Genomic DNA, 14496 nt, shown 5'->3' with positions numbered 1-14496 from the left:
CTCCACCTCCTGGGTTCAAGTAATTCTCGTGCCTCAGCCTCCCAAGTAGCTGGGACTACAGATGCGCGCCACCACACCAGCTGATTTATTTATTTGATAGAGATAAGGTTTTGCTATATTGCCCAAGCTGGTCTTGAACTCCTGGCCTCAAGTGATTGATCCTCTCACCTCAGCCTCCCTAAGTGCTGGGATTACTGCCATGAACCACTGCATCTGGCCTAGCTTATAATTTATATATCATTTTTATTGATTTTATTCATGGAGTAGGGAAGTATCTGCCTCTTGTATTTCTGAGGCCTCTTCCCTTGTTTTTCATGATTGTTTAGTACACTTGATCACACTTCACTTGCACTGTTTCCCCACTCTACATTTGTGGGCTCAGACAAACCCTTGCTCTACCAGGTGCTGTTTTCCCTGCTGCTTCTGCCTTTAAAATAGCCATCTTAGAAACAGTTCCAAACATCTCAGCTTCTACTTTCTGATCCTTCTCATGTTGTAACCCCACTTCCCAGACTCAATAGGAAGGTAACTCATCAGTGTTCGCAGTGGCTATTTTAATACAACGGCATTTAAAGGAGCTGGAGGCGAGGCGAGGCACCATGATAATGTAGAATCCTTACTTTTGGTTACCAGGTGAAGTATGGAGAGGCGCTCCTGCACTTCGTACCATGTGACCTTCACCCTCATAGGTGAGGTTATTGTACTTTTTTAATGAGCAGAAGATTCTGAGGATATTTTTAGGTCTGATTGAGTTGGGTGAGCCTTTTTCAATTTTTTTTAATTTTCATTTTTAAAAAGTATTTATTTTTATATTTTGGAGGCGGGGTCTTGCCCGGTCACACAGGCTGGAATGCAGCTGCATGATCATAGCACATCTGTAGACCGGAAGTCTTGGTCTCAAGCAATCCTTTCACCTCAGCTTCCCGAATCGCTGGGGCTGCAGATGTGAGCCACTGCACCTGGTTACGTTTTTTTATTTTTATTTCTTTTTAGAGATTGCAGTGGGGGGGCGGGGGGGGCTCACTGTATTGCCCAGGATGATCTCGAACTCCTGGCCTCAAGTGGGATCTTCCTGCCTCAGCTTCCCAAGTAGCTGGGATTATAAGCCTGAGCCACTGTCCTCAGTGGGTGAGTCTTTTAAGAGAGTGACTCATTTCCTGTTGCCCAGAAATCAATTTGAAGTATTTGAAATATCATGTGTGTTTATTACTGAGAGGACTGTTAGAATTTGAATCGAGGATCCTAATTTGAGATTGATTGAACTGTAACTAAAACATTCCCTCACCCACCCATTTCAAACACCCAATGTGTAATATATAATCCCAATTCAATAAGCTAACATATTCACGAAGCTTACAAAAAGCAGAGATGGCCATCTCATAAAAATCAGGGGTTGGCAAACCCCTTCCATAGAAGACTAGATAGTAAGGGTCTTAGGCATTGAAGGCCATACATTATATGTTGCAACTATTCAACTCTTCCATCTCTGGAAAACAGCCAGAATGATGTGTAAATAAATAAATGTGGCTGTGCTCCAATAAAAACTTATTTATGGACACTAAAATTTAAATCGTATGTAATGTTTATGCATAAAATATTCCTTTTGTTTTTTCAACCTTTAAAATTGTAAAAGTGGGGACTGCAGTTTACTACCCCCTGCTCCAGATTTTCAAGTGGAAAGGACATAACTACCATTATTAAATAGCCAACATAAAAATGAAAGTATGACAGGTATCATTTTAAGGAAGAAATTAGAGAATTTTAAGTGACTCAATTGGAAGTACAAAAAAAGCTAGACAGCACCTGAGGTATAAATCGTCTCTACCTTGCTACCAGCCTCTCACATCCTTGTTAAGATGAGCCTGGAAGTTCTTGTCTACCTGTCCTCCCCAGGTGCACTCCTGTTGTGGAACCCCTTCCTTCACTATCTGGAATGTAAAGGGCAGGATCCAGCAGCTTATCTTTTCTTTTCTTTCCCTCTCCCCTCCTCCTTCCCTTTCCCCTCCCCCTTTCCTCTCTCTTTTCTCTCTTTTCTTTCTTTCTTTCGGGGTCGTACTCTGCCACCCAGGCTGGAGTGCAGTAACACAATCATAGCTCACTGTGGCCTTAAACTCCTGGACTCAAGCAATTCTTCTGCCTCAGCCTCCCCAGTAGCTGGAACTACAGGTGCATGCCACTGCACCTGGCTAATTAAAAAAAAATTTTTCTGGAGAGACAGGATGTCACTTTGTTGTCCAGGCTGATCTTGAACTCCTGGCCTGAAGTGATTCTCCCACCTCGGCCTCCCAAAGTGCTGGGATTACTGCCGTAAGCAACCACACCCAGCCAGTTTATCTAATCTCATGTTTACTCCCTCACCAAGACACGTCCTTCTACTACACAACTGAGCAATGCTCATCTCCAGTGAAGATGAGATTTTATTGTTTTCTTTTTAGGCCTTACACTCTCTCTAGCTGGTTCCATAGCAACACAGGAAATAGCTAAGAAATGGCTCTCGGTGACCAACATCCAACTAGCTCAGCTCAATGTACCAAAGATGGATGTATTTTTGAAAAGGTGAATTATATCAAGCTCAACTTATTAGAACCCATGCTCATAGTATAAATTTCAAAAACATGTAGAGATGACATGTAACACGTAAAAGCATGTAGATAATACTGTATAGTACACCTCCAATCTTTCTAACTTAGGGGTTTTGCTGATTTTTGTTTCATTTCTGTCAAACTTTGGTCAGTAGACACATGCAAATACAGTTTTGTCTCCATGGGACAACCACAGTGAATCAGAAGTTGAGGTTTGGTGTCAATCCAGGCAGTAGGCTTTTTCTTAAAAGGAGCCCTTTCAGAAAAACCTAGAGCAACCTGGGGCCACAATTAGTCCATCAGACTTCTAGATTTAACAGGCCTGAACTATTCACTCTCTTCTGAAAGGGCTGCTTGATCTTGGAAGAATCCACATAGACAGCATTGATTTAACAGTTGAATGAAAAATGTTGGGTCCAGTTTGGACTAGTTTTCCCACGTAGGCATTACCTGCACATCTCATTTATAGGGTCCTGTAGTTTGCCATATGTGTTCCTATGTGTGTGTATTTGTGTGTGTGTGTGTTGCAGTTTTATTAATACATTCAAGTACTTGCTTGGCAGCTCTTCTAGGCTCCAGTGACACTGAAATAGTAGAGGCAGAATAGTCCCAGATCTCCAAGTATTCAGAAACTGGTACAGAAGGGCGTCCAAACGAAATCTTTATGGTATATCGTGATAGGTGATGTCATAGAAATAGGAAGTGAATAATTTGGGCGTACCTAAGAAAGTGACACTAACTCTGTCTGAAGTTGTGACAAAATTTAGATGGGGTAAGAATTATCCATTCCACTGTAAAATAGTGAAAAGCACTGGATTGAGAGCCATGCAGATCTTTTTACTGGCTTTGAGTAATGTTACTACCTGAAGCCTCAGTTTTCTCATCTGTGAAGTGGTGTCAACAATACCCACTTTGTAGCTTCGTGCATGAGGAACAGCAGATAGCTCCCTTCCCTATCTTAGGCTCTTTTCACCAGAGGCCATATGTGGCCAAGGAGCACATTGTAGATTGTTGGGTGTAAGGGGCAGAAGAGAGATCAGTTTTTGTGGGGTTGCATGGGGACAAGCCTCCCATTCTGAATGAGATCCAGGAAAACGGCACACCTGGGTCAACTATTGTCCCACTCCCCCTGGGAGCTCATTTGGACAATGGCTAGTGTATCTTTTCCCAGCACAGCCTTTGCATATTTTACTGTCCTTACAAGTTGACTGAGAGACCCGGTCAAATTACATACTTCTTCAGACAGCTTTTCTCTGTGAATTTTAGCTCTAGGACCAACGTGATAATTTCTCAGGGCTTACCCTGATTCTTAAGTCCTGAAAAATGTACTTAAACTTTACACCATTAAGGCATCTAGGATTTTCCCCCAAAGAACAAGCAAAAAGTAGGTATCTATGAACAATATGTACTTAATACCTGATATCTGGAGGTAGTAGAGTACATTATCGTTCAGTAAAATTTTGTGTATATTCTTGGACATTGTGTTTTAAAATAGCCTTAAGCCATCTAAGTGATGCACAGTTGGTAGGGGGAAGGGTGGGGGGGTGTTGAAACAAAGCATAACTGCTTGACCATAAGAATTCTTTGTGACTTTCAGCCTTAAAATCAGATCAAACTGGGTAAAGCTTTAATAATTTCTTTTTAGTCTACTAGTGGTGATATATCCAGTGGCAGTCAATCCATGCCTTTATATGTTGATGGCAAAGTCATAATGGAGGACACCAGTGTTAACTAGCTTGCCAGATGTCACAGCAGGCAAGACGAGATTGAAACCGTCACCTGTCTGACCCAGACCGCTGGTGGGATGGTAAGGTTTCCCGACAAAGATTTACCAACGGGAAAATTCGTTGAGAACACCAGTTTCACAAAATAGAGTACTGGCCTGGTTATGGCAAAGTGATGGATGGAGCACCAAAGCTTGTGTTCCTTTGTTTCTTCCAGGAGAGAAACCTTACAAGTGTACCTGGGAAGGCTGCACCTGGAAGTTCGCTCGTTCAGATGAACTGACGAGGCATTACCGCAAACATACGGGAGTGAAGCCATTCAAGTGCGCGGACTGTGATCGCAGCTTTTCCCGGTCAGATCATTTGGCCCTGCACCGCCGGAGGCATATGTTGGTGTGAGGAATGCTACCTGTCCAGCTGAGCGTAAGAGCTGGATCTCTTAGCGGCACCCAATTCAGCAGGGCTGAATCCCCTTCACAGTGTTAACACAAAAGGGCATCACCATCCCACGATGTCTGAAACCAGAGCAGGAAAAAGAAGGCACACTTCTTTTGGTCTGAAGGTAACCCCCATCATGACTAGACGAGAACCGTCTTTACGCGGGCCTGGGAGCTCAGTGACATAAATGCTGAAGAGACAGGCATTGTTTTCCGTGCTGTGTCCTCTGCCATTTAAAGATGTTTGTAGCTTGTACATTTTCTGAGCTGTCAGACATTTTGTTATTGATACCTTAAAGGTCACCTACCACAAATTGATGGCTAGAGCAAGACCTTTTAAATTTGGATGAATCTCCCATCATCCCATCCCTTAACCCCTTTTTACAGAAATTTTAGTTACAATCTGAGTAAGCTAGAACACACATCCAATCTGTTACCAGCAAGCAGCATGAAAGTAGAAACGAAGAAGCAGATGGAGAGGTCCCATTACCTGCAAAGAAAGGGCACTCAGGCAGCCCTTTGCAATCGCGATGGCAGCCACTAGATATCACTCGCAACTTGTCATTCTGCCATGCCCTGAAGAAAACCAACATTGAATCTTTCATTTGTTTGTCGTTGATTGTTTTTGTTTTGTTTCGATTCTGTTTTGTTCATCTGTTCGAGCAGAGGGGCAGTTGAAGTCTCGTCCTGGTCTCTGCCCTGGCATGGACTGGCACAGAGGTGTTCTGTAGTTGAATAGGAAGAGCCTGTCTAAAAAACTACTGCCCCACTTCAAATTGCAGTGTTCTGTCACCTAGGCATCATCTCTTCCTGCCCCTAGTATTTGATTACAAGGAACCAGGGGAAAAAAACTTTCTTAGACACACTGGCACCAAGGTAAGAGGTGGGGCTGCCCAGGCAAAGTCAGTGAACATGAAAAATCAGACAAAGCAGAGATGGAAATAATGCGCCTCTTGAGGAGAAAAGCAATAATGAATAAAAGGACTTTCCTACAATAACTTCACTGAGGACTCACGTTACCAATTTTCATACTTACTAAAGGGATTGTAAAAAACACCCCAGCATTTTAGATGTCTTGGTTCCATTTACAGCACTGAGGTAATCTTTCTGCTGTTTGTTGTCCTGCTTGGTTGAGTACCACAATTAAAGATTATGCTCCCCTTTTCTTGTTTGAAAACAGTTATTTGGTGACTAGAAAGGCAAGGGAGGCATAGCCGGGAATTAACTCTTCGGTTAATGGGTCAGTTCTCCTTGGAACTGAATCAGTGGAAAGAGAATGCTTCCCATAGAAAGCCCGACATGGTGCTAGTTTCCTCTCTTGGAGAGCCAAGGATAGGTGACTCTCCAATAGGTTCTTCTATACCGATTTCATTTTCTAAACTGTATCAGGACCCAGGTGTCCTGCATTGGCATCTGCAGGGATATTGAACCCACTCATCCTGTGCAGAGGATGAGAGGAAGGTGTTAGCTCCATCAGCCCCCTAAAATTATGAACCTTTTTGCAACTAGGAAAATATACAGTAAACAAGCAATACATCACCAACGAGCATTCTTTCAGAAAAATTACCATATTTTTGTCCCCACTACAAGCTGGGTTTTTTTTCCAGCTTTCTGTGGCTGAGGGGCTTGGTGAGATTTTTTGTTGTTGTTATTGTTGTTGTTGCTAGAATTTTTTATAGCTTAGATATAAAAGGTCTCCAACAAAGACCTTTGCAATATATTTTAATTACAAACACTTGATTTTGGGAATTGCACATATTAACCTCACAATATTACTAGCTCATTTTTAAATGTCTGGACATTCTGAAATAATTTCCGGTTACTGAATTATCCTTTTTAGGATCATCTTCTAATTCAGATAATCTTATTCTGACGAAGCGAGAACTATGAACGTTGAAACAAGGACAATTTGTGTTGGATGGTATTCAAAAGGAATTTTTTAAAACATTAAGCAACAGTGTAATGATTTTCAGGTCAAATTATGGCTTCACAAATATGTGCTCTATATTGTCTGCCAGGTCTCAAAAATTCATCAAGCAATTTCCCTCCAACAAGGGCTGCAGTTCTAGTGATAAATAGCATCTTTAGCTACACAGTCTACTACTCATCAACCAGTGGGTTTTTTTACCACCTGGAAAGTTTTTTTGTACTATATGCAACTCCTACTTCACATTGCCTGTGACCATTCAGAATAGAAAAAGGTCTCTTGATGCATGCCAGTGTTGGTTACTAGTCAGTGACAGAGAACACAGAGAGGGACAAACACAGCCATGAACCCCCTGGCACTAGTACCAGCACCTAGTTGGCAAGTAGTGGGTGCATCCCTCAAGTGAAGTGTAGATTTGTATTTAGTCCTGCTTGCTCTCATAAAAAGAGCCAGTTCTTTTCTCTGCTGAAAGATGTCTTGAGAGTATTACAGGTAGACTTGGTTTTTAGAATTCATAAAACTGACAGGCAGGGGAAGCTTCCTGAGTGACAGCTTGGTTTAAATTTAGCACAGAACTAAATGAGTTGCACTTTTCTAATAACATAGGATGGATTTGGGGAAGGGAACATTTTCCCTCATCCTCTGAAAGTGGAAACCAGACTGAGATGGTAAGTTAACTGATAAAACCTGTCAGCATTCCATCATTTTCCCCTTTTGACGTATCAGTACTTCTAAGAAGGGATCTAAGCACAATTAAGTGAATTGAGTCCCTGGTCTAGCCTCAGGAACTGAAACTTCTTTGGGGCTTGTCTTGAGACGTGGCAGATTCTCCTTGGTGAGTTTTCTAAAAGTATTTCCCCATGGAAAGGAAAAAGTGGTTTGGGACAGAAAGAAATGGAATGTCTTCAGTCATGGAAGAGCCTCCATTTCATCTCATGTCCATTTCTAGCCTCTTTCAAAAAGCACAGTGCATCATGAGCAACAGAAAAGCAGTAGAATCCTAAAGGACGTAACAGTTGTTCTGTAACTAGAAGCATTCTTTGATTTTAAATTTGAAGCTGTTCAGTTTGCAGCTGGGGATATGTGCATGGTTGGGAACTTATACACATAGAGCCATTAACTACTTAAGCAGCTGCAGTAGACCTGATTTTCTGTTTGCAGTACAGAGATTGATTTCAAGGGAGTTACATTATTTGAAAAGTTATGACTTTCAGCCTTTGAGGTTTTAAGAATCCCTTTTCATGGTCTGATCTTAAGTTGTTTGAAAAAAGATTCACGCTTCTGCATCCACCTCTGCCCTCGTTCTGTCAATTGTGTGTGGACTCTGAGAAGCCTGCTTGATAACTTGTCTTAAGTTCTATTAAGGCAGTTAGACTGAGATTTCTAATGACTTTACCATAAAGATTATACTTCTGCCTGGCATCGTTTCTATAAAACACTATAGGACATTTGTTTTCAAAAGCAGTTGAGTAACAGCAACATAAACCACATTTTTTTAAAAAATGAGCACTTTTCATTCACTTGAAAGCTTAAGTGGGAAAAAGGAAGATGATTGTCAGGGGAAAAACTTACAAAATGCTACAGTGTTTACGAATGCCAGTTCCAGGTGATTAGAAAGGCTGTTTTCATTATGGTTCAAATTTGGAATAGCTTATACAAAGATTGTGTTCATTTTTATACAATTCTTTTTAACTTTAAATTGCCATTTGTGTTTTAAACATAATTCTGCACTTTGGAATCAGTTCATTAGAATGATAACATTTATATGGATAAAGATGCAGTATTCCTTATTCTGTACTTGATTTATTATACTTACCAAAGCTGCAACTGAATAAATCTGGTGAGGTGAGGCCTTCAAATGTATTAATACGCCTTTGTTATGTTGTTATGACTGCTTAGAAATGTAGCCATGATGTTGTTCTAAAGATGTCTTAACATTTATAGTGAGGATTGACAGAAATTAAGCAGTGTTAAGAATACCAGCATCCATATTACAGTCTGCGTATAAGGGACTGAATGTGAGGTAACTCTTATGAATCATAATAGGCCCAGAAAGCCTTAATATTCATAGTTCATAATCCAGTCTCAGATTTTGCTCTTCAGTGTTGCCTGTAAACTTAGCAGGTAAATGTATTCTAGTATAAAACATCATTGACCAAATCTCTTCCTTTAGTTTTTCTGAGGTAGTGCATCCCATTAGAAAAGTCTCTTCAATTAGATTTGGCTTTAGTTTAGAAAGGGGTTTGGTAAGTCATGTCTTCCATATGACATTTCTACTCATCCCCACACTGCCTTCCACTTAACCTGTACAGACAGCCCCAACACATGCACATGTGTGTACACAACTGTATATGCAGCAGCCAGTGGGCTAATAAATATCAGCAAAGAACTTTTTTAAAAAGAATTTGTAATAATCCATGCTGTCTAGAAATGTGAGTTACTTACCTTATTAGGAAACCGGCTTATAATACTATATATGACTCTGCCTGCATTTTATAGTTAAGAAATGTACATAAAAATTGCTATATTTTCACAGTTTCATTATAGAGTAATGTCTGTTTAGTAACCCATGTCCATTGATACTTTAAATATGCTAATTACTGAGCAATTGCAATAGAAATCCAGATTTTCATAAGAAAATGAAATAGAAGGATACTGCATCTTTAAAAAAATAGAGTGAAGATATTTTACTGTATTCGTAACATATGTGATAGTGGAAAAAGTATTTTCAAACTCACAAATTTTACAGAGGTTGTAAATAGTTTGATGAAGTATGTTGGGAAAGAGAGCTTCTAGTTTTCATCACAATAAAAAGAAAAAACTTGTTCAGATATGCCTTGTATATCTTACACACAATGAGTGAAATTGCCATGGGAACTCTGTCCAACTTTGTCAGAGCATGTTCTTCGTGTTCTGTTCAAAATAGAGTGGCCACTTGTCATGGTTTAGCCAGGATGGTTTAAAATATAATGAAGTCATTTTAAGTTGCAAACAACTGATTCCAAACTAGTAATGTCTTTTCCTGAAAAGGGCAAAACAGCTGCACAGGATTTTGCTTGTACTAAAGAGGAGCATCTTACAATTGTTCTCTTTTCTCAGTTATCTCCCTCCTCAACAGAGTGTGAACAACCATACAGGTGTTTATTCTTGTTTTATTCCAGGGAGACTGCTTTTAGGTATAACTACATGTTGACAAGATTAAGTGCTGTGGATATGGCCACATGTTAAAGGAATCTATACTTGCAATAGGAATAAGCTAATGCCCATTTTCAGAAATAAATTAAATGCTGAAAGTGCCTGTCAGTAAACATTATGACCAATGAGATATTCCTATACTTTTACACAGCAATAATTCTTAATAAGACTGGGTTTTTTCCTGCACATGTGAACACACACACACATACACACACACACAAAGAGTAAATACATGCACATAGTAAATCAAATCTGTTCACATGCCCACAAAAAAAGCTTGTATAGCTTTCAAATATACCTAATCTTGTTTACATTAACATTTCTTAATTTGATCTTTCTAACTTGCAGAACGTAAGAACACAAATCTGAACATTGTTTATCTTCAGTGAACACTATTGCATATGGTAATTTCCGGATAAAAAGTTGACTGTCATTTGCCCCAAACTTATGAAACAGTATGTATGATTCAAAAAGTTTTGCTCAGTTAAAAACACCAATTTATTTAGTGCAAAAGACTGAAGGATATTTGTTTGCTTGTTCATTTTATCCACTCGTATCAAACGCACAAATTCATCTTTACATTTCTTCATTCCCCTTTCCCCTAATATTTCCTATTATCATCTAAGAATCATTTTGGAATGAATATTGACAGAATCATTTCTCCCCAAAAAGTCTGTTGAAGTACCACTGACACTTAGTAAGCCTAGCCTTTAACCATTTTTGCAGTTAGTCCTAAAAATTACCAGATACACATTCAGAAGCTCACAGGTTTTTTCCTGTAATTACTGTACTGCTAAAAGTGGAGTCATGGATAGAAATATACAATGAGACTATATGAATAGACATGAACCCTGGAAATTCTCCAACCCTGCCATCTCAGAGCACAAATTCACCCAAACAAGCTACTGAGGCTATCAGTAAAATTATACTCATGGAGAGTCACACATCGGGTAAGGGCAATTTTAAAAGTAGGACTGTGATTAAACATTCAGGCTTTAGACTTCCATCATGGACTCAGACCACAGGCCTCAAAAAAAACATCCACTGTTTTCTCCTCCCAATGTTAGAAAGAAGAAAAGGGAGGAGGAAATGTACCAGGATAAGGGAGTAAAATAACCAATTAAGTGTCAAAGGAAAGCTGCTGGGTTCCTTAATCTCACTGAAGTCAAGTCTTCTGACTGGGCTTCTTTCCATGTGTTGTCTGAAAAAACTAAAGTACCTTGAAAGGTTACACATTCAGCAAACCATGAAGATAATAGCTATTCTTTATTAAACACTGTGTGCCAAGCAATAGACTAGGCAATTTTTAGATACGTTACCTGCAACCTGTACAACATTTCTACACTTTATGGATGGGAAACGGAGGCATGGGAAGTGTGGCTGAGTTGTTCATGGATGTAGAAATAGTAAACGGCAGAGTAGGAAAGTGAAACCGCCTATCTCTGACCTGGAGGTCTGCCTGTATCTTTCCCACTCCACCACACTGCACGTGGGTGTCCCGAAACCACCTTCCCAGATTCCTGACTCTCAGTAATTTTATTATGGACAACATGCATGAGTAGTCATCATATTTTTCAAGTGAAATATCGGGACATGATATAACACATGACTTAACAGTGGTACTGAATATTTGAAATCAGGCCTTTCCTGGAAAATCATGCATGAAGGATCATTATAAACAAACAATAGCAACCAGTTGTCTCCCCAAACTTGTCACTTTTCTCATAAATGTCTGGCCTGGAGCTCCAAAATCATCCAAATACTTAGTAGCATTTTAGCCTGAGTACACTTTCTCAGTTCCTCAACTCTTTGTATGCCTTTCCACCAATATAGACATTCTAGAATCTGCTTCAGATGCATTTGAAATTTTCACCCCCATGGACCTAGTGATTAATATCAGAGCCCACTCTTGCAGTTGGTAATGGGGTGGCAATCAAACATTCAGATGATAATAAATGAGAGATAATGGATAATTCTTTTTCAGAGTTCTCACTTAACAGCTCTGTGTTGGAATGTTTTAAATAGTCTTATAAATAATTTGTTTATAGTATTGTTGTTAGTTTAATTGAATTTTATGTAAGAAGCTGTCCAACATCAGAGAAATGAAATTCCTCCCACTTTTCTGTGTAGAACAAGGTCTCTGACAGTATTGATTCATGGAAGTACTAATGGACTTAGAAAACATTAAGAGAATGTCATTTCTCATAGTGTTTCTGTTTCTGAAAATGAATCTCCTGAATTATGATCTTTCTCCCTGTTACTTGGCTGGGGAAAGAGATAAAAGCTGTATAAACAAATTCTCTTCCATGCTCAAAGCAAGTGTTCCATGTGCACAACCTGCTGCAGACTGGGGCCCTTCTCAGTTAATTGGGTTTCACAAGCAATAATTTCTCCACAACAAAAACCACAACTTGAAGTGAGTTGAAAAGAGATGAATAGTGGAAACAGTCGCCTCAGTACTTTTTCTTTCTGGATTTCATCTCTAGAAATTTGAAGTGTTTGAGACAGAGTCCACCTTTGTGCAAGGCGAGAACCAATAAATGGACTCCTTGTGTGAATTATTGCATCTTCTTCCAAAGCAGGTTCATCAAGACTTTCACAGAGATTCATTTTTGTTGAGAAGTAAGGGTTAATAAGAGGATAGAATTTGTATCCAAATCTAGTGATAAAAGTGTCCAAGCAATCAAAAAGTAAGATATTTTAGGGACATACCAACATCTTCCCTTTCTGCTAATTTCATGCTCTAAAGATATGGCAAAAAAAAATCATAGAAAATGCTTTTGCCCTACTTGTGTTCTAGTTTTCCCATGGCAGAATTTTGTAATTACATCCAGAATATAGTGTATATTTTGTTCCTCAAACTTTATTACATTGGATGGATATTGTTGAACTGGGGCACTGGTGCCTATATTCAAGGCTCTTTCCTATCAACGTGTCTGTCCACGATTTGTTGTGTTTGAAGCTTCATTTTGAAAAATCACTGTCCCCCTGTGGGGTAGTGACTGTATTGTTTTGTTCATGTCTATGTGGGACACATTGCATCACATGGCAAACCAACTCTCTGTGGATGTGAGATAAGTACTTATAAAACCAGCTTGAAAACATCGTCTTATGTATTATGTCATCCTGCATCATAATGCAATTATGTGTATCATAACATGCTCATTTAAAAAAAGAGAAACCAGCAAATTCATGTTTGTCCATAGAAGAATGTACTCAGAACTTTGTGTTGTGAAACGATGAGAACAGACCACCTTTAAGATACCCACCTGCCACTTAAAATGACTTTGTTATAATTAGTAGTAGTCTAGACGTTGTTCTTGGTGTGTGGGGGTCAATTCTAACGTCATATTCTTTTGAATAAATCTCTCAGTCATATTTGAAAAAAATACATGGGAATAAAGAAAAATATCATCTTTGGCCAAATCAAGCAGGCATCTTTTTTCTTTTCCTTGACGTTTAGCTCATTATACGTGGTGATTGGATCACAAGATCTGTCCGTGTAAAAATACAAAAACATCCTTTAGTTTACAAAACAGTTATTCTAGGCTTGAAGCCTCTGAACAGCAAATTGAATAGATGGGCTGCATCTGATTTGCTTTATGGATGTAATTTTACAAAAGACTCTTGGGTCTCTGACCCCAGGGAGTTAAGAGTGCCCAGAGGAGGTCCTACACATTAAAGGATAAAGCCCCCCAATGATGCTGGCAAGCAAATGTGTTGAGTTCTTAAATCTTCATTTGGTTTTCTGTTCAGGATTTTAATTGCAAATGAATTTATTTCTCCAGTTTATCTAAAGACCTAATTTCCCAATAGTTTCCTCTGCATTTATATACTCTGTAGTGTTTAGGCAACCCTGTTATAAGTTTATTAATATTATGTAAGTGTTGTTCTTGTATTTATGTATAGTGTATGTATTGTAAATATACTCAGAGCTTTTTTCCTTTTACTGTAAAATGGTGATTTTTTTGCCCTATGATAATGTAAAGGGAGACCCTCCTAATGAGATTCTCTCAGAGGATGATTATTCCAGTCTATTCTCAGAGATTTAAATGAACAAGTGTTATTGTTTTTAATGGTGTCTCAGACATATTCTGTTGGTGCATTGCTTTTCTGTATTCAACTTTCCTATGAATTGAGCTGTGAACTGAAATAGAGTTTAAACCTTTAACTGTATGCATTTGTATAATTATCTGAATGAAGGCATGAAGGTTAAATAAAGCATTTTGTATGGAACAAAACTCCCTAACTGACTCAGACACTTTGGAAATCATAGTTATTAACCATTCTAATTAAACCTTTGTTATGAAAAGTTTTACCATTTGTGTATAGTAATTTAAAACACGGAACAAAATAGAGTCTGTTCTAAAAAAAGCAACGTTTTTATTTCATAACAGCCAGCACCTAAGGAGGGATTGCTAGCTTAATATTTTAATGAATATAAAATTAAAAAGTAGTCCAGAGATGTCACGTAATATGAAAAATGCATCTTTCAGAGTCCAGAATTGAATCCTTGGGGATTATAATTTCTTCCCACTTTACGTATCCTTTAAGTATGGAATGATTCATCTAACACCTGCTACAGTTAGCTGATTTCTGTAGATTTTTAAGAAAACTGAGTTATAAAGGCT

The 14496-nt window shown here is 38.9% G+C and overlaps 1 protein-coding gene across 6 annotated transcripts in view; it reads left to right on the top strand.

Annotated features, from left to right (window-relative positions):
- Positions 1 to 14106, top strand: part of KLF12 (KLF transcription factor 12) — a 618595-nt gene extending 604489 nt beyond the window's left edge. For all 6 annotated transcript variants that reach the window (XM_055360484.2, XM_055360485.2, XM_055360489.2 and 3 more), the window contains one exon: positions 4524 to 14106. In XM_055360484.2, the coding sequence (XP_055216459.1) occupies positions 4524 to 4705 (182 nt within the window). In that variant the 3' untranslated portion in view covers positions 4706 to 14106. The remainder of the gene's footprint in view (positions 1 to 4523) is intronic.
- The last annotated feature ends 390 nt before the right edge of the window (positions 14107 to 14496 follow it).

The sequence above is a fragment of the Gorilla gorilla genome, chromosome 14 (genome assembly GCF_029281585.2).
Source record: "Gorilla gorilla gorilla isolate KB3781 chromosome 14, NHGRI_mGorGor1-v2.1_pri, whole genome shotgun sequence".
NCBI classification, from domain to species: Eukaryota; Metazoa; Chordata; class Mammalia; order Primates; family Hominidae; genus Gorilla; species Gorilla gorilla.
This window is presented reverse-complemented; position numbering and strand designations above follow the sequence as displayed.